At 54.8% G+C, this 20,269-nt stretch overlaps 1 protein-coding gene and 1 long non-coding RNA gene across 2 annotated transcripts; one reads left to right on the forward strand and one right to left on the reverse strand.

Annotated features, from left to right (window-relative positions):
• Nucleotides 1-5,625: 5,625 nt before the first annotated feature.
• Nucleotides 5,626-15,013, reverse strand: SERPINH1 (serpin family H member 1). Its single transcript, XM_042906419.1, has 5 exons — nt 14,854-15,013; nt 10,183-10,838; nt 9,668-9,766; nt 9,329-9,561; nt 5,626-6,645 (listed from the first exon to the last, which is right to left on the reverse strand). Exons 2-5 carry the CDS (start codon nt 10,802-10,804, stop codon nt 6,343-6,345), a joined length of 1,257 nt encoding a protein of 418 aa, XP_042762353.1. The 5' UTR covers nt 10,805-10,838; nt 14,854-15,013; the 3' UTR covers nt 5,626-6,342.
• Nucleotides 15,014-15,210: 197 nt separating this feature from the next.
• On the forward strand, nt 15,211-16,160 carry LOC122200698. The gene is made up of 3 exons (XR_006193898.1): nt 15,211-15,239; nt 15,778-15,838; nt 15,995-16,160. It is a non-coding gene; the product is annotated as an uncharacterized LOC122200698 (long non-coding RNA).
• Nucleotides 16,161-20,269: the final 4,109 nt, after the last annotated feature.

The following is a 20,269-nucleotide window of genomic DNA, read 5'->3' on the forward strand; positions in this document are numbered from 1 at the left end:
TATTACTCGGCAATCAAAAAGAATGAAATCTTGCCATTTGCAACAATGCGGATGGAACTAGAGGGTATTATGCTAAGCGAAATAAGTCAGTCATAGAGAGATATCGTATGGTTTCACTCATATGTGGAATTTAAGAAACAAAACAGATGAACACAGGGGAAGGGAAGCTAAAGTAAGATAAAAGCAGAGAGGGAGGCAGACCATAAGAGACTCTTAAATACAGAGAACAAACTGAGGGTTGCTGGAGGGATACTGGGGGGATGGGCATTAGGGAGGGCACCTGGGGAGAGCACTGGGTGTTGTCCCTAAGTAATGGATCACTAAATTCTACTCCTAAAATCATTACTACACTATACGTTAACTAACTTGGATTTAAATTAAAAAAGAAAGAGAGAAAAAAATTCTTCTGGGGTACCTGGGTGGCTTAGTCGGTTAAGCACCCACGGATTCAAGCCCCGTAGGTTCAAGCCCGGCATCGGGCTCTGCACTGACAGCACGGAGCCTGTTTGGGATTTTCTCTCCCTCTCTCTGCCCACCCCCCGCTCGTGCTCTCTCCCTCTCTTCTCTCAAAAGCAATAAATACACTTTTAAGAAATAAAAAATTAAAAAAAGGCTTCTGTCAGGTAAAAAAAATATCCCCGTCGACTAACTCGTAGCAGAGAACCAGCAACTTCACAGGCTTCAAGAGAAGTTGCCAGAGCAGTCTCTACTGCTCTCTGTCCGCCAAGAGAAAGCACACTGCTTCCGCCATTCTCCATACAGGAAGAGGAAAGAAGTTACTTGCCGATACATAGTTTCACATCAAGTGGCATAAAACATGCACATTTGCTCCCACAACAAAAGCCACGCCTAGAATAGCGACTGCAAGGGGCATCCTCATCCGAGTAAGCCCGTGATCGCTCCCTGTCATTCTCAGAGACCTGTGCCTTCTGCACAGGCCAGAGAGGTGAGCTACGCGGCCCGGGGTAGAAGCCACCCCTGCAGCTTTCAGGTCTTTGAGGAGGGCACGAATTTCTGTGATTCTTTCAGAGCTGAACCACTCTTTCGGTTTATTGACTGGTAAGAAGGTGAAGTTCCAGGGGCTTCCACGTGTCCCCTTCTACTGTAATGGCCCTCATCCCGTAGGCCTGGAGAGGTATGTGTGAATTCCGCCTGTAAATTTCAACTATACACCCTGAAACTGAGGAAATCATTTCAGGATGAGTCCAGAGTCTCATGCCTGGGGTGCAGCATGCCTGGACTCAGGTCAAAACTCCAATTATCACCTGATCCGCCGGAGCCTCTGCACAGTGGTTCTCTGTGTCCTCAGAAATTAGCATTAAATAGACTCAAGGTCTGCTAATCCCTGAAAAGTCTGTGTATTTTCCCTTCACAGAGCACAGTTCTCTGGCAAATGGCCCAGGAAAGATTTACAGTATGCGTCTGGGGTGCTATTGAAGGGTTTGCTCCGAAGTGTACTGGCCTCTCTTCCATTCAAGGGGCTTTGGGTGAGGGAACTGAGGTTCTCTTTCATAGTGGCTCAAGTGGGGCTTCCATTGCCCAACGTGGAAGGTTTTGTTCGCTTATTGCTTTGCTGTTTCTGTTATACAGATTAAGGAGGGTTTAGAGGCTGCCTGTTGGTCCTATTTGGTCTTTGAACAATTAGCCTCTGCTAAAGATAAAGATAAAAGATGTAAGTTAAACCATTCTGATTACCACCTGATGTCTGATGTCCCAGGCCAAGTGCTGCCGTGTGTGCTCTGCTCCTCTGGGATCCCAGCACTTCCACTAAAATTATAGAGCCCATTTCTGTGGCAGCCTCTTCCACTGGCATCCCTAGCCTGCAGAGAACGAGTAGTACATCCTATTTCAAAGACATTCCCGTCACTAATGGAGTTCGCAATATCTTGGTGAACGGAGTTTCCTAGAGGTTCTAGAAAAGGAAGTTGGGGAGGGTGGAACTTGGCTAGGGGGCAGGTGAGTGAGTCACGCAGGGTAAACCCACCTCAATATTCCTCCCTCCCTTAGTGTCCGGGTTCTTTCCCCTATTTTAAAGCAAGAAGGTCCTGGCATTTCAACATCAATGAGGCATAGTTCATAGTTCCCTGTTGAATCCGAGGTTCGGTCAACCCAAAAGCTAAGCCAACAACGAAAACTGCCCCTCACTGCGCAAAGTGGCACACTAAATCTAGGATCTCAGGTAAATGTATTCTGTGTTATAAGTAAATTCAGGGGGCGCCTGAGTGGTTCAGTTGGTTGGGCATCCAACAGGATTTCGGCTCAGGTCATATCACGGTTCGTGGGTTTGAGCCTTGGGTCTGGCTCTGTGCTGACAGTGTGGAGCCTGCTCCGGATTCTTGCTCTCCCTCTCTCTCTGCCCCTCCCACCAAATAAATAAACACACACATGCATACATAAATACATAAACAAACAAATTTAGGCCAATGAAATTATGTTCCTCTCTCTGTGGACTAGCACCCACGGTAAACATTCCCATGTTTTCCAGATTTTGTGCTAAGGTAAATTAGCAAAACCTTGTGATCCTTTTGATGTGTATGCTTCCTCCTTCCAGATCTGACTCCAGAACTACACCCCCGAGTCAGGCAAGCACAGAACTCCAGTTCTGGGACTGGAAACAATGGGAGTGAGGCATGAAGAGAACCAGCCACCCCCCGGGTGGTGGATTGAAACATGCCCACGCCATTTTGCTGCTCCTTCCATCGAGAGATGGAGTCTATTCCTTGCCCCTGGAATCTCAGCACACCTCACGACTTGCTTCGACCAACAGAGTGTGATGGAGGTGACATGATGCAAGTTGCAGAACCCAGGCCCCAGGGCCTCAGCTCCTGCCTTCATCTTCTCAGAAGCTTGAGGTCACCATGCCAGGGAAAAGCCGGGATGCAGGACCACAGGTCAGGTCAGGTCTGTCAGGCTCCAGGGCCTCTGCTGCTAAGCACCAGAGCACCCACTGGACGATTTCTTTGAGTGAGCATTTATTAGGCACCTCCTGTGTCCCAGGCCTTGTGCTAGGTATGGGGTGTGGCAGGATACAGGCAGACCAGGGCCTGCTCTCAAGATCTCAGCTGGGGTACTCTTCCATAGATGCAGGGCAACGAGCTCCGTGCTGCAGGGACTGGGGTTAAGATTACATGGAAACCCACTGGTGACTACCCACTATGAACTGTAGAGTGCGGCACTCATGCCTGTCCACAACTTGTCTCCTCCACAGCCAGGATGCTTGGATTCCTGCATATAGGCCGGTGCCAGGCCCCGAGTCGGTGCCCAGTAGAGAGTTCATCCCCACCTTCCCGCCCTTGCACTACATCCAGGACCCTCACAATCCAGCAGTCATCATCATCATCTCTGCGGCTTTAGCAAGCAGCATGGTGGGAATAATAGGACAGCCCTCCAATGGCCTCCAGGCGACAGGAAAGCTCCACACAGGGCAGGATGGGCCATTGGTGGCACTGACCTGGTGTCTGACCCCAACCCAACCTTGACCTGACCACCTCTGCCTCCTGCCCTGTCACCTTCCACATTAGCAACTCCACCTTTCATGATGAGGAGGGAGCTCAGACCTCTCACCACCCTCCCCACAGGCACCCAGATGGCCTCAGGTAGCCTCAGGGCCCCCTTTGGGTCATCTGGGTGGCCCCCACCCCCAGGCCTGGCTTCTTTCACTGTGAGCTCCCCTCTGGTGGGGCACTCCCACCTGCTGAGGGCGCTATTGCAGGCTGAACTTTGGGTCCAGGAGGCCTGGATTCTTGTGCAGGCTCTGCCCATCTCTGAGCCACACTAGTGTGATTAGGAGGACTTCCCACCTAACTGGGCTGTCGTGGGGAAGACGTGGGGTGACATGTATAGACTACGAGCAGGCTATTAGAATCTGGCCAGTTCCTCTCCGGCCCTTCCCACGTGGCATGGAGGGAGAACTAGCCAACGTTCTAGAAGCAGCTCCCAGCTCAGCCCCACTGGCTGTGCTGTGGGGCCTCAGGCAAGTTATTTAATAACTCCCTCGGCCTTGGTGATCCCACCACTAAAACGGAGAGAATTCCTACTTAGCCAAGCTGCTAAGAGGTTTGGATAAAATTATATCCAAATGTGGAGAATTTGGAAAAAATTATATCCATGTCCATAGCACGGGACACCAAGAGACTGACATGGTGTTTTGCACAAACATGGTGTTAGAAGCAAAACGCAAAGGTAGTACCAGCTGATATTTAAATTATTATTCTGATTTAAAAAAAAAGAAAAAAAGAATACCTACTCACCCCTTCAAGGCAGCCTACATGTCACCTCCTCCTGGGAGCCCTCTGTATCTCCCCTTGGCAGTCACGGCTTCCCCCTCTGTACTCCCACAGCCCTTTTACCCTTCTAGCACAGCTGCTTCACTTCCTAACTCAGCAAATATATTTTCAGTGTCTTATGTGGGGATGATGTTGAATCTAGGTGCAGGACATACAGCGATTAACAAAATGTGGCCCCTACTTTCATGGGGCTTCCATTCTAATAGTGGGGACAGCCAGTGAATGTGTCAATAGGTGGAAAATTTCACAGCATTAAGGAGTCAGTAAAAAGAGAAAACACAGTATAGACACTGAGGCAGGGGAGTCGCTAGTTACATTGGGTTATCAGGGAAGGCCTTGTGGAGCAAATGACATTCAAGCTGAGCTCCGGATGACAAAAAAAAAAAAAAAAAAAAAAGTACCCTTGACAAAGAACCGCTTGTCAGGCAGAAAGAAGCGCTAGTGCAAAGGCCCTGAGGCAGGGAACGAGTACAGCAAGTCTGGAACAGAATGATCCAGGGGACTGGAACACGGTGAGGAGTGAGCATGCTTGTCACTATAGGCTTCCACTTTCAGATGAAGCCCCTGAGGGCAGACATCTGATTTACTGGGTCCATTGCACGGGACAGACCCGGAGCTCTGGCAGCGGTATTCTAAATGCTGTTTTGGTACTAACAGGAGTCAGTCAGCTGGCCTTTCTGCAGCCCCATTCACATCATGGAAGACTCCAACTGGGTTGCCCAGCCAGGCAGGGGCTCCGCTCCTTGGACCAACAACCCCCAGGGCAAAGTTGGTGGAAGAGGGAAGCCAGAGAGGCGCCCGGAGAGAGGAAGTGACCTGCCCGAGACTACACTGCCAGCAAGCAGTGTCGAATCCAGTTTCCTCTGCCCCACTCACCCTCTCTCCTACTGAGCTATGGGGTCAAGAGCCCCAAGGACCATGTGAGGAGGGCTGTGTCAGGTCCCTCCTCCTTTCCTGCTGCACACCCAAATGGGACAAGGATCCCAGAAGCTCCTTCCTGCCAAAGCCGGGCTCAGTCAGGCAGCCTATCTAACCTGGCTATGGATGAGATCAGTTTGAAGTGAAAAGCTAGGAAACTGAAGACTGGAGAGCCAAAGTTCCAGTGTAGAATGCCCTGGGCTCCAGGTCCAGCACTGTCACCCCAGCCCCAAAGCCACCTCTCCAGGGCGGCCAAAGCCAAAACCATTTCCCGAGTCGGCATGTAGGGGGCCTGCGGTTATCTGCCAGCATTTCAGCACCATAATGATATGGGCCCTGGCTTAACACAAGAAGCCCTTGTCTCCCGGGAAAAATGACATGGGAATCTCTGATCCAGTCACCCTCCAGGCTCCAACAAAACTTCACTGGAAAAGTTTTATTGAAAAAAAAATTGTACAAATAAGTTCTTGATGTGACAGCAACAAAGGCTCATTTTCCCCCTTCCCTCCCCATCTTTGAAAATCTACAAACGGAGAAAAAAAGTTCATCCCCATGATGCCTGACCAGAATCTGTCCATGAGCCCCCACCCCCACCCCCACGAGCTATTTCCCGATCCCCCCCTCAACTGGGGCCAGGGCCATCATGGGGGTACTTGTCCCAGGGGGTGCAGCACCTCATTTTATAGTTGAGGGAAGTTGGGAGAGGATTGGAATAGAGCTGGAGAGAGGGCTGAGGTGATGGTCGGGTCAGGGAAAGAGGGCCCCCGTTCCACGGGGCCTGGGGTGAGCCCCCACTAGCTCGATTCCGTCTCACAGATGAGAAAGCACTTGGCTATAAATATGAACACTGATTGAGGCAGGCTTAAACCCAGGGCTCTGAGGGCAGGACATGACTACTGCCCAGGTCCCACAGAATGTGGGGTCCCTGGGGTTCCTGGGCTCAGCATCATGGTATCTGGGAGCCCACGTCCAAGCAGATGGCTGGGAAGTCTGCTCAGACACACAGGAAGCCTGCTCTGTTTGCCCACCCCTACCCCATGGACTATCCAAGGTCAGTACCTCAACTCCCTCCCTCCCATAGCACCCATGTGTCTCAGGAGCCTTCGGCTGCCTCCTGCCATCCCATGACCCTGGGGCCCTACAGCTCGTCTCGCATCTTGTCACCCTTGGGCCGAACCAGGCGCCCAATGAACAGCAGGGAGCCACTCTGGGTGTCTCGAACCAGGAAGATGAAGGGGTGGTCAGCATAGAAGAGCTTGGGGCTTCGCAGCTCCTCGCGCCCATAGATGTCCTGGTCAAAGGGGTTGCCCTCTGTGTCCCACTCGAAGGCAGTGGCGTGGAACACACTGGCCAAGTACAGGTCCTTCTTGCCCGACATGCGTGATAAATCTGCCTTGTTCTTGTCGATGGCCTCAGTCAGACCCAGCCCGGCCAGGTGTTTCTGCGGGATGAGGCAGGTGCCGGGTGAGGCCATGAGATGGGCAAGGCTCCTAGACCCGCACCCTCCACCCTCACCACCCATCACCTCCTACCCCGTTCCTCAGAGCAGAGATTACCACCTCCCCGTCACCTCCTGTATGCCAGACATGATGTAGGCACTTCGAACCACTGCTTTCTTAACTCTCACGACAACCCTGCAAGAACCTCTAATTGCCACATAACAGATAAGGACACGGAGACTCGGGAGAAAGGCAGAATTTATCCCCGGTCCTGCTGAGAAATCTTGATCAGTGCTTCTCAAAGCACGGGTCACGGACTGCCAGTACGGGTACCACCTGGGAGCTTATATGGAACACACGTCTCCTGACCCCCTCTCTCCCAGAGCCACCTATCAGAATCTCTGGGGGAGGACCCAGGAAGCTTCTTTAACAAAATCTCTAGGTAATTCTTGGCACACTCAAATGTAAGGAAAACTACTCTAAGGATAACTATGACCATATAATCCTGGGGCTTTAAAACCTGTCCAGGGTGCTTTCTGCCTGGGAATTGCTTCAGAATAATCTGATGGGGGTGGGGCACCTGGCTGGTTAGGCTGAGTGTCCAACTTTGGCTCAGGTCTGAGTTCAAGCCCCACAGGGGGCTCTCTGTTGTCAGCACAGAGCCTGCTTTGGATCCTCTGTCTCCCTCTATTTCTACCCCTCTCCCCATCATGCTCTCTCTCCCTCTTTCAAAACTAAACAAACAATTAACAAAAAATAATCTGTTGGGGGAGAAATGGCTGTGTGTAGATGACTCCTTATCGGTCATGAGCTGCTGATGATTGAAGCTGGGTGATGGATACAGGAGAGTTCATTACACTGATCAAGTTTTAATGTATACATGATACATCTTTTTTTAAATGTTTGTTTATTTTTGAGAGACTGCAAGCAGGGGAGGGGTAGAGAGAGGGGGACAGAGGATCTGAAGCGGGCTTTGCGCTGACAGCAGTGAACCCAATGTGGGACCTGAACTCACAAACCATGAGATCCTGACCTGAGCTGAAGTGGGACGCTCAACCGACTGAGCCACCCAGGCGCCCCAATATACGTTTTTACGTATTCCCATAGTACAAAATTAAAACGCACCCCCACAAACATGCACCCCACTCCCAACACACACACTTGCCATGGCTCTGCAGAGCCGCCGGAAGCCAAGTACAAGTGCTTTCGTATGTCAACTGTGCCTTGTGCTGTGGCCTTATCCCTTAGCATACCTCTCCCAGCACTTTATTCGACAGTCTCACTGAACAGCCGGCACCCTCAATGGTGTCTCAATGGCCACCCCCATCCCTGTAGAATGCTTTAACCACCCCGTTTTCCAGGAAGCCTTCCTTATCCCCCACGACCGGAGCCTGGTCTCCCTGCGGCTCAGTGAGGAAGACGCTGCAGAGAAGGACTACTGGCCGAGTCACCAGCAGCTTCCGGGCCCAGGTTTCTGCAGGACAGGCCACCTCCCTGGTGAGGCCAAACAGGCACTTGAGCTGGGGTCCTGAGGGTCAGGGGGTCCTGAGACAGGTGTTCTAAGCCCAGCGACTCCAGTCCCAATGACCTTACACAAGTCACACACGTCAAATTTCTCAACTCCATGTACCCCATGGACTTGTGTGTCCACCCGGGGTTCCAGGAAGACACGGGAGAAAAAAAGGGAGGATGGCGTCAGAGCAGCCACCGCAGAAGGAGCAGCTGGGGAAGAACCTGGACGGATCCAGGACGTGGTGATGGCTCCTCTCTGGACACCTCAGCATGACCCACAGCACAGGCCACGCAAGGGCCACTAGTCCGTGGTCTGGAGCCGAAGCCCCATTTCATCACAAGCTTTCTCTCCACAGTGTCAGCAGTGAATCTGAATCAATCCCGTGAGTGAGAAGCTTACCAAGGAGCCATTTCTGGCATCCAAGGCACGAATGAGATAAAAGTTTTCCCTTTTGAGTAGGTTAAAAAAAAAAAAAAAAAAAAAAAAAAAATCTCTCCTGACTGACAAAAAGGCCACCTTGAATTTTCACCCTGAGGACTCATCACAGCTCTACCACTCACTAACCAAGGTGACCTCAGCAAGTCACTGCCTCCCTTCAAGCCACTGCCCAACACCCAGGGTGGTCATGAGGAGAAGATAACGTTGAATGCATGGGTTCAGTTTCCAGCCACCCCGAGTGCCTCACTGCTGACAGCCATTGTTCGTCTTACTGCTGCACGGGGGACGACCCTTCGGCTGGAACAGTCTAGAACTGGGGGCACCTCAGGCTCAGAGGCAGTACGGTACGGGACTAAGGCACAGCTTGGTGCCAGATGTCTGAGTTACCGTCTGCGTGACTGTGGGTAAGTTGTTTAACCTTCCTGAGCCTCGGTTTCCTCATCTCTAAGAAGCTTATTAGTCCTACCTAATGAAGTTGTTTCGAGGATTAAAAGGTTAACATCTACGAAGTGCTCTGAAGAGTGTCTGGCATACAGCAGGCGCTCTATCGCATTTAACTACGGATGTCACCATTATGTTCCCAAAGGCAGGTCCCAGGCCTCTCCCCGCAGCAGCGCCCAGTACTACCTGGACACCCACGGAGGCTCAGGACAGACCGGCTGAGCTGACGAATGGGTGCCCCAAGCACCCCTCTCCTCCAGGCCCTGCAGACCCCAAGTTGGGCCATCCCTCACCTGCAGGTCGTGGGTCACCTCCACCACACCCTTGGGCAGGGAGATGGCGACAGCCTTCTTCTGCATCTTCCCCATCCAGATCTTCAGCTGCTCCTTGGTCAGCAGCTTCTCAAGGCGCTCGAGGGGCTCCACGTGGTGCGGCATGAGGATGATGAGGCTGGAGAGCTTGTGCGCCAGGGGCATCTCCACAATCTGCAGCTTCTCCTTCTCGTCATCGTAGTAGTTGTAGAGGCCTGGGAGGAGAGCCGAGAGGGCACTGGGCACGCAGGGCTGGGGGCAGGCTAGGCCCCGAGCACCCTCACCCCCCCACCTCGGCCCCCGGCTCCACAGGTCACCCACCTGTGCGGTGCATCATGGTAACACCCACAGTATAGGATCGGGTCACCATGAAGCCTCGGTTGTCCACCATCTTGTGGTGAAACCTCTCGTCCCAATGCGCTGGAGTGGGAAGCAGAACGCAAGGTCAGAAATAGACGGCCCCCACTCAGAACACAGCCCCCCAACTGCACACCCTGGATCTCTCTCGGCCACAGGCTTCCGTTCTAGTCTTTGGGGCTCACCTTCCCCCCCACCCCAGCGCCCAGTCCACAGAGTACATGCTCCCCGCGTTGGGGGACATGGGCGTTGGCCCCGCGACATGCTGCCTGAAGCTATGAGAAACAGCTGTCTACAGTCAGGGTCCGGCTGATTCCACCGGACAGAGAACTCTTTCAGGAGGACCCTCGGCTCAGCCACCGCCACGTCCGCCCTCTGCCCTGGCACCTGTCAGGCATTTGGGCAACACGTGCCGAGCTGGCTCCCCACCCCAGCTGCTGAGGGCTCTGTGCCCGGCCGCCCCACCCCTCTGGACTCACGCTTGAAGAACATGGCATTGACCAGCAGGGCACCGTCCGTGCGCTCCACGTCCTTGGTGACCTCGGGCAGCTTGCCGTCGGTGGTTTGCGCCGCCCATTCATTGATGGACTGCAGGGCGCTGCGCTTGTCGCGGAAGTTGATCTTGGAGTGCTCGCAGTTGTAGTGCTGCTTGCTGCTGCGCACGAAGTCCTCTGCGAAGCTCACCGAGCTGGGCCCGTACAGGCGGCTGCCCAGCTTCCAGGTCACGTTGCGCGCCGTGCTGTTGCTGAGCGCTCGCAGCAGCTCACCCAGGCCCGCGTGCACCTCCTCGTCCCGCAGCTGCTCCGCGCTCAGCACCGCCTTGGCCTGGGAGGCCGTGGCCGCCTTGCCTCCCAGCGACACGAGCCCCAGGGACGAGGCCACCACCACCGGCGACAGCAGGATGTTCTCCACCGCCTGGTCCTTGGCCATGGCCTGGTACAGGCTGAAGGCCAGGCCGGCGCTGCGCTCGGCCAGCGTGGCCGCTTTGGGGCTCAGCTTCTCTGCCGTGCCCGGTGCTGCAGCAGCCGCGGGCTTCTTCACCTCGGCGGCCAGAGCCACGGCCAGGAGGCAGCAGGCGCCGATGAGCGCGAGGAGGCGCATGGCTGGGAGGCGGGTTGTACACACCACGGGGGACCTGTGAGGGTTGGAGAGAGGGTGGCTCTGAAACCCTAGATGTTCCTCCCCAAGAACCATCCCCAGCCTTCTGGCAGCCACCAAGTCCCCTGCAGATGGGATCAAGAGAGCTCAGAGTTCTGGGGAACCCAGACCTAACTCAAGAGTTGCCCAGATCAGAGGTCTCAGTCTGCCCAGTCTCTCTGGGGCCTTCTCTGAGCTCCTAATCCGGAGCAGGGTTTCTAGCAAGGCAACAGCTCCACCCTATTGATTTCTTACACAGAACTTACAACAGTCAGTCTTGTGTGTTTATTATACGTGATCTCCATCCCTAACTAGTCTATGAACTCCGAGTGGACAAGAAATCGAGCCAGTCTGGTTATCCTCTACATCTCCAGTGCCTAGCACACAGTGGGCCTCAGCTGTTCCTCAATGAACAAAAATCAGGGTCACTTGGCCAGACTTAGGGTCCTCATTTTGTATACAGATTAGCTCTGATCTCATATGACCCCGGGACGCTTTTCCAGTGGAAACATGTGGCGGATGGACTGAGGGTCTGCATGAAGCTCAGGTGCCTGGACAAAGGATGTCCTGTTGGGACAGGATGAAGGACTGCCCCTCCCCCTGTGCCTTTTACCCTGCCCTGGGATGTTAATGAGTCACCGATTGGCTCACTCATTAAATGGGGGAACCCAGATGCTAAACTCTGCAGCCCCAAGGGTGACCTTGAGTGTGTGTCCACTCCTCTCTCAGCTTCAGTCTCCATTTGCCAAGCCATAAAGGTCTAGGTCTCCATGCCCAAGGCCTCTATCCTAGCAGGGACATGCCTGTCCATCTGTCCACAGTCCCGAGAATGGATGGGAAATCCCCAGGACAAAAGTGGGGTGGAGGGGTAGGTTTCCTGAGAGGAAGGATACTGGAGGAGGAGTAAGTCACAGTTGAATGGAGCAATGACACCCCCTCCCGTTCACCAGAGGCTAACCAGAAGCGTGTTCACAGGAAGCTGGGTCCACCTCAGATTCCATTCTGCCCTCCAATCTGACAGGGCCTGGCTATCACACAGGCCCTCCGCTCTGTGGCTTCAGGGTTCTCCTCAGGATCCCTTCCAAACCACAGCAATAGCACTGGTCCCCAAAACAAGCCTCACTCTCCTCCCGGGGCCTCCAATCAGGACAGTCTCTCCACATGGGATACTTCCCCGTTACTTTCAGGCAAGATGGATAGGGGGAAGGGAAGGGTTGGTAGGAACTCTGGTGGAGGCTGGGGTCCCACTGCTCCAGCGGATCCCATCCTGGGGTCCTTAAGGACCTCCAAATTGAGAATCCTAGCAGAGGACCCTCAGGACTTCGGCCTGCCTGCAAGAGCACTGGGTCTCTGGAAAGACTCCACTGCTGTAGCCAACCTGTGAACCGAGGCGGGTCCCCCCTCCCTGGGCGGCCACCTCTCAGAAGGTGCAGCGTAAAGGGGAAGCAAAGGACGCGCGGAGAAAGCGGGGGGGGGGGGGGGGGGGGGCACGGCGCAAGGCCCAAGAGAGGCTTGTACCCTAGAGCGCAGACAAGAGGGGGGATCTCAGGGCCCACCTTCCTCCCAGCCCTAGCTCCTTCCCCATCAGGACTGGAGCCTCAAAAGCAGAAAGACCAAAGAATTACCGCACACAAAAGGATGCCTAAGAGAGTAAAATGGGGCACTACTGATTATTCTGCCTGGACAACAGGCATTTGGTCACTCAACTCGAAGGCCACCTCTAGTCCATACAACTGATGCCAGAGCACAGACCCGGGGGGGAAAAGGCCACTAGCATCCCACTGGGAGAGAGTCAAGGAGCCCAGCTCCCAGCCCTGCCACGTGGCAGACACCATCTTGACAGCCCCCACCCCCAGCCAACCAGAACCTCAAAGGGCTGGGAGGGGCTTTCCAAGAAAGCTCCAAATGACTAGTTTGGGATTCCTCAGGCAGCCACACAGCCGCGCTCCTGCTCCTCCTGCTCTAGCTCCCACTCTAGGTGACGTGGCAGGCTTGGAAACTGAATTATCTCCATCCGCCGCCGGCAGAGGGGGGCTTCCAGCCTGGGAAGCAGGAGGCCTGGGTGCAGGTCCCAGGGGGTGGCCCAGAGCCTCCTTGAGTCTGCACAGGGTCTCTGCAGGGAGGTGCAGGGAGATGCGTGGCTGCGGAGAAGGGCCGCCCTTAACGTTGACCCAGCAGCGGCAACAGAGGGAGGCAAGTCACTGCAAGCAAGCCAGCCTCCCACAGCCCAGCCCGCGTTGCCACAGAGAAATCCCAGCCCTGAGGCCGAGGTTAGACGACTTTACAGTCCCACAAAGAAAACTGTTCGATCAGAGAGCCAAGGGCTGTGCCCACAGCTAGCCAGACTGAGTTGGGACTGGATTCTGGGTTTTTGTAAGTAAGAGGGAAGAGAAGCAAATGCTAGGGGTCACCAGAGAGGATCTCAAACACTTTGAGGGAGTCTAAAGTACCTGGAAACTGCCTCAGGGGGAGGTCAGTGCCTGCCTTTTTCATTCTGAAAGAAAACAGAAGAGTGAGGAGGATGGGCTAGGGCAGAGCTGGAGCGGTGGTGAGGCGGGGCCTGGAAGGCCCAACCCCAACATGGGACCCCATCTACACTGCCCCTGGCACAAAGGAAGGCACAGCTAGTCCCAGCTCCACAGGGACCTTGGAGGTTGTCCACCTCACTGTACAGCGGGAGCCACTGAGGCCAGAGTGGGGCAGGGAGCCACCCCAGGTCCCACAGGATCAGTGGGGGGGCAGGCCTCCCAGCGCAGGGCTTCTTCCTCCGGGAAGCACCCGCAGAGCCCCCGCAGAGCCCCCGGAGGAAGCCTGGATGTGGTATCCTGTTACACAGTGAGGTTAAAACAAAACAAAACAAAACCATTTCTGCTGGCAATCCCGGTGACCAGAAACAAAAGGACTGGATCCGGAGGCCTCAGGAGGGGGGGATGGGCAGGTGAACCATCTGAAGACAGGAGGGTGTGGTGCCAGCCAGAGGTTTCCAGGGAACCAAGGCCCCCAGTTTCCCTCCAGCCTCCTTCCCCTCCATCCGGGCCCTACAGCCCAGAGGGACCTGCCGGAAACGGAGAAGAGGAGGGGCAGGGCCTCCGGGCCATGCTGGAAGTGGTTTCATTCTTCCTCCACTCTGGCCGCCTCAGGAATGTCCCTAGGCTGGGGGCAGGGAACCCTGGCCTTTGGAAGTAGCCTTAACCCTGCAGCCACTCCAAGAACCAGGTGGCAGTGGACAGAGTTGAGAGTGGGCGACTCAAAGCCTTCTAATCAGCTAACCCTCCCCTCTTGGGTGGGAGGATATGGAGCCTGCTGATTCCTCACCCGCTTCCCAAGGGAGGTGGGGGACACTGGTCAAGCTGCTCCTTTAGCTGCCAACATGGACACATGCAGGCTGCTGATCAGAAATGAGCCACCGTTTGTGACTCTTCCCAAACGGTGGGGGTCCCAAGAACCCCTCCCAGGAAAAGCCAAGACTACTTCATCTCCTTTCCTACCACCCTACTTTCAGGAGGCGCAGATGCCCCCCTGCCCGTCAGGAGGTTGGTCCACCTACCTCCGCCGGCCCCCGGGCCTCAGCCCTAGAGGTGGAGGCGCCCCGAACTGCAAAGCTGGCCTGGCCTCCCACCCCTGCTGGAGAGGCCCCCAGACCCCACCTCCTCCCTTCTGGTTCCTGCACAAGGCAGTCTCAGCATCCTGGCTCCCAGCCCCACTGTTTCCTCCCTGCCGTCAGCACCCCTGCCCCAAACTCCCATGGAAGCCTGCACTTTTTCCGAGCCTCTGAGCGCCCCGACTCCCCACCCTTGCCCTGATCTCGCCCTAGTCCTACAGGCTCACTCAGCCGTCACCATCTGGCCCCCGGCTCCCGACCCCGAACGCCCCAGCTGCTCCCTAAGTGCCAAGGACTCCGGTTTGCGGGCTCTGGGTTGGCCCCCAATCCCTCCCGGCGGCCTCCCGCCCTGTCTCAGTCTCCGGAGCACCCCCAAAGCGCCCGCCGCACGCAGACCGGCCCCCTCCCTCACCTGGGCCGGGTGGGCTGGCGCCGGACAGTCGTCCCACTCAAGCCGCGGACGGATTCCACTCTCCGCCGCTCCCGGCTCCCCAGATCTATATATGGCGTTCCCCTCCTCCCGCCCGTCCCGAGAAACTTCTGGAAAGTTGGAAACGCTTCCGGAGGGCGCCCCGGCTCAGCCAAAAAAAAAAAAAAAACAGCCAAAGACCTCCCCCAGACCGCCCTGGCTGCCGCCCCTCCCCCTGCGCGCTCTCACCCGGCCCCTGGGTCCTACTGCCCCCCAATGGGGGGGGGGGGGCGCGCTGGGAACCCCCAGCAGAGAGGCCGGGCACCGGACCGCACGACCTGCGCTGCGCGTGGACACTGTGGAGACTCCGGACTTTTCCGGTTCTGGAGGTGGGGAGCGGGCGGGGGGTGGGGAGGGGGGTAGTTGGAATCACTGAGCTGGAGGGGACACTGAGTTTCAGGGTCCAGCTCCCCAGAGAGGAGCATCCCCAATCCCCACAATCTTACCCCGGATCGCACTTCCTTCCAGCAGCCCTTTCCCTTGCAAGGTCTCTGCCCCAAGGGGATCCGTTCCCCCGTTTTAGAGCTGAAACTTAATTGGGTTCTCCGACACGCCCCCTCCTCAGTCAGGACCCCTCTGCTTTGTCTCAGGGGAGGTGGTCAGAAACTGAGAAGCAGCATCTTTCTCCATTCCCAGCTTCTCCTGATCACCGGAGCTCGACCTTAGTGACTGCCCTGAGGGGAAGAGGGGTCCTGAGGGGCCCAATAGCGGACCCTCACCCTGGAAAGTCTTGAAGTGATAGAGGCGGGGACTCCGGGGGAACGTCGTAGTGTGGCCGGGTCTGGAGGGGTGTGCAGGAAGGAGAACCCTGACTGTCCACTAAGTAATATGTTGTGTGACCCTAAGCAAGTTACTTTCTTTTTCTAGGCCACAGTTCCTTCTTTGGCTGTGAAATGTGGTGCTGTCATTCGTTGCTTCCTTCCCATCTGTAAGTCTGGCTCCCTCTCTCCTTGGTTATCCCTGCCCCCTCCCTGTCCGGGTTTCCTCCCATGGCTCCAGGTCTATCAACCCCTCTTACCCCACCCTCCCACAACTGATAGTCCCTTGAGCTCTGAGCTAAGCTGGATATTCAATTCTCTTCTAGGTGCTACAGATAGAGCTGAGAAAAGGACAAAGTCCCTGCCCTCAAGGATGTACATGATGAGAAGGAAACATGCAGGTTAGTAGGGAACTCAAGAAGGCAGCAGAAGATTATTTAGGACATGCCCATACCTCCTGCAAGTCTTCTAATAGTGAAGGGATAGATAACAAATGGGCACAATGTGGAGAGGAAGGGACAGGGTAGAGAGACCCTTCATTCGTTCACTCATTCATTCATTCATTCAATCAATAAACTATCCTGAGTATCTTCTTTCTTCCTGGTGCATCCTTGGATCGTGGGGAACAAATGAATCCCAGCACCCAGTGGATGAATCATCTGGGTCCCTGGCAGAGGGGTGGGGGGAGGGCCCTTTCTGGCCACCCCAGTCTGCTGCTGGTGACTAACTTGGAAGTCTGGGTTAGGGGCTGCTGCTCAAAGTCTGATTACACAGACTGTGAGAAATCTTAGATTAGAAGAGGTTCAGACTCTGTGAATCAGGGTCAGAATTGGAGAGAACTTGAATCCTGAAGTGACCATCATAGAAGGTGATATCTTACTTGAACCCCCATGGAATCTTTGAATCCATCTAAGGAATCTTAGAGTGTTAAATCTCATAGTCAGAGAATCTTAGAAGAAAAGAAGCAGGGGCTCTGGGCTGCAAGGCATCTCAGAGGTCGTGGATTCCTGGGCACAGCCCCAGGCAGAAGCCTCTCAACAGTATCCCAAAGGCAAGCACACAGCACCTCCAGGAACAGGGAGTCCCACAGAGGCAGCTCAGTATTCTTTCTTAGGATAGGTCTGATCATTAACAAAATTGCTCCTCTATAGAGGGGTGTCTGTTTCCTTGGAGTGGCTGTCATGGTTCTCACGTGCTTTCCTGCCTTAATTGTGTATTGCTTTTAAGGATAAGTCTTTGCTATCCAAGGAAACTGCCTGGGTCACACGCCATACCCCGCCCTCCACCCCACCCCCACGCCCAGCTTGGTCCTCAGATGGCAATCAGCCCATGCACTAAGAGTCCGTCAAAGCTGGTGGAATAAACGAAAGGTTGGTCTTGGTTTCCAGTAGGTCTAGATTGTCAAAATCGAACAGATTCCCTTTCTTCCTCACTGTTCCATCTCTTAGCTCTCTGAGGCCTCACCAACACTTTTAGGGGTAAGCTGAATGCTGTGACTCTCAGTGACTGCCCTGAGGGGGAAGAGTAAGCCGAGGCTCCTGCCCTTAGATAAACCTAGAATCCTAGAAGGTCAGAGTAGAAAGGACTAATACCCCCATTCACAGAGAGAGAATCTCCTGATGCCTAAGGAAAAGGCTGGGTCTGGAAGACCCTCTGGCAGTCTTACCAGATCGCTACTGTAGCTCAAACTGGGTCAGAAGCCTCCTCTATGGCAGGATTGACGTGTCATCACCCTGTATTGTCACTGAGTGTCACTGGAGACCCCGGCCTCCTACTCAGGGTCCCCGGTACCCAGCATAGCACATGCCCAGAAGAGGAACTTGGTAAGCACAGTGAGTGAGTGATGGGAGGTGGCTGCCTGAGTCGTTGGAGCTCCAAGCACCGCCTCCGTGAAGAAAGACAACGGCTCCTTTAAATTTCCAAGATCAGCAAAAAAAAATGTTGAGAGACTTTGCCACATTATTCTTAGCTCTGAGCCTAGCCCAGGCCTGGCTGTGGCCCTTCCCCCACACTCCCGGGCTGCACTTTCTGGAAAAAGCACTCTTTTTGGAGGGAGGAAACACTCTTGCATTGCAGAGAGACTTTCCAGCATTTCAGATCTGGATTCCTTCAGTGCCTTCGGCTGCCTGCAGGAGCTGTTCCTGCCCCCCACATCTATCCCATCCCAGGGAGGGGTGGAAATTTGCCCAAGATCACACAGCAAGTCTGAGATGGAGCTGGGCCAGAGCCCAGACATTGGACCCCCAGTCCTCCTTCCCCCAAACCAGCTTCTAATTGACCCAGCCAGATGGGCAGGCCCCGGTTCACCAGGGGTTACAGGAACAGCTTGCTCTGGCCCCAGTGGCTAGATTCACACGTCCTTGCCCCACAGCATCCTAGGACAAAAAATAAAAGATCATTTAAGTGTTCACCGTACTCATATCATATTTAACTGTTTCAGGGTAAGTAGGAATGTCACCATCTTAAAACTGAGGAAACTGAGACTCAGGGAGGCTAAGTGGAGTATGTAGGAGCACACAATGAGTTGCATTCAGCCCTGAGACTTAAACTAAGTCTATTTGTCCAAGGGAAGGTAGGGAAAGGGGAGGACAGAAAAATGACGTTTATGGGGCACTTTGCTACGGCTGGCCTCGCTGGGCACCCAACTGGTATCTCACTCTTAATTATAGGACATTAATTGGAAGGAAGTGCAATGCTTTTTTCCTTTTTACATGGGATAAAACTGGAGCCAAAGAAGGCTCTGGAAACCAATCCGTTGTGGGCCCTTTCCCTCAGAGGGCCAGGGCCACCACAGGCAGTTCTTTGAGATGCTGTCCAGGAGCCAAGAATATGCTCGCAGCCCAAAGCATGAGTCAGGGAAACGCAATTTCTGCAATCTCGGGTTCTCTCAGTGGAGTGTGGGGCCTTGCGACTGAAAGGGCGTTCCTGCCAGCTGCCACGTCGAAGGGTGGGAGGCCCGTGTGGGGGTGAGGAGGGCGGGCATGGGATCTCTCCCCTCCTCCTCCCAAAGCAGGCCTGCCCCACCCCCCACCCCTCTGCCGTCCTGGCGTGGAGGGAAGTCACACGGGAAGTCCAATGCCCTCGCTCACATGCCTGACACAACACCCAGGAGACACAACACGCCCACCGACACGACACCGCGGATGCACGTGTGTCCACCCGCCTACTGCGGCCCCTTCGTGCAATCCGCGTACACCCGTAGCACCTATGCGCACGTGTCTGCATATTCTCCAGCAACACGGATGCACCACACATAGCACACATGCCTAATAGGAGCCCGTGTACAGGCACAGGCGAAAGGGCACAGCCAGGAAGTCTGGGATTCTACTCTCACCTCTCCACCCCTTCACGCCTTGGCGAAGTTACTTCTTAGTCTCTGAGTTTCAGTTTCCATTTGTCAAATGACAGGGTGCGACTTCTTGCCACCCTACTCCCTGCCAGTTGACAAACACAGGCACAGAGCTCCTGACCCCAGCGGGGGGCTCCGTCCATTGTACCAGCTCTTCCGTGGCTCCCACTGGTCCCTGGAGAAAGTCCAAGCCCCTTCTTTGCCCTCGTCACCTTGCATCAGGAGTGCCAGGTTGCAAAGACAGGTCCTTGGTGCCCCTGGGCAGAGATGCTCTGCCTTTTCAGGGCCAGAGCAAGGAAGGATGCTCTTAAGAAAGCTCAGCTTTGGGAGTGGGGGAGCACATTTTATTTTGAGTGGATCAGTAGGTCCCTCCCTTCCCCCAGCCTCTCCCTCCCAGGCCTCCTCTGGCAGCCCCATGGAAATAGCTCCAGCTGCCTGCAAGGCTGGGGGGCTGGTAGGATGGTAGAGGCTTGTTAAATACTGCCTGGCCCTTTCCCCACCCCCACCGTCTCCCTCACCCCCTCACCCAGCTCCCAGCTCTCTTCCTCTCCTCTAGGTGACACCAGCAGCTGTAATGGTGGTGATGCCCACCTCACCCACAGGGCTGACCTCCCTGTCTTACCATCTCTGACACTCGGAAAAGGGACCCCTGAATCCTGACCACCCAACCACACCCCAGCCCTAACCTACTTCAGCCCAGTGCAGCCTCCTCTGTGTTATGAATACAGGAAGCCCTGGCTTGGATCCTATCCCAGCTCTGCTACGTTTTAGCTTTGTGCCCGTGATCTAGAGCCCCCTCTGTAAACTGGCAATGATAATCTCGAAGATAATGAGAAGCACCGATGAAACAAGGACTTGGAGAGCACTCTGAGAACTCCGAATGACATTGGGCTCTCCACTCCACACTCTGCTTGCCTCTTCTCGGCCTGGTCCAGTCCTTCCGGGCCACTCCTGCTGTGTCCTCTGAGGGCCATCCTGTTGTTTTCACTCACACCTGGCCTTGCACACACACAAGAGGATAGCAAAGCGTTGTGAGTGGCATGGCGGCTTGCCTGGGGAGGCCCAGGCAGAGGACGGCAGCCCGTAGAGGGGCAGGAGCCCAACCTGGGAGTTGTTAGGAAGTCTGGGTGCTACCTCTCATTGAGTGATCTTGGAAAGTCACCTCTCTGTGCCTCACTTTCCTCATCTGTAACATGCGGATATGAGCAGGATCTAGAAGGCTCTGAGGGATTTCATTTTAAACAGGAAGACG

This window comes from Panthera leo, chromosome D1 (genome assembly GCF_018350215.1).
Source record: "Panthera leo isolate Ple1 chromosome D1, P.leo_Ple1_pat1.1, whole genome shotgun sequence".
In the NCBI taxonomy this organism is placed as follows: domain Eukaryota; kingdom Metazoa; phylum Chordata; class Mammalia; order Carnivora; family Felidae; genus Panthera; species Panthera leo.

What these genes read in the sequence shown, in the direction of transcription:
- SERPINH1 (XM_042906419.1), bottom strand. Translation starts at nt 10,804, where the DNA reads ATGCGCCTCCTCGCGCTCATCGGCGCCTGCTGCCTCCTGGCCGTGGCT. An exon ending in CAATGCCATGTTCTTCAAGC is followed by an intron (nt 9,767 to 10,182) that starts GTGAGTCCAGAG and finishes TTCCCACTCCAG; the next exon opens with CGCATTGGGACGAGAGGTTT. An exon ending in TACCATGATGCACCGCACAG is followed by an intron (nt 9,562 to 9,667) that starts GTGGGTGACCTG and finishes CTCTCCTCCCAG; the next exon opens with GCCTCTACAACTACTACGAT.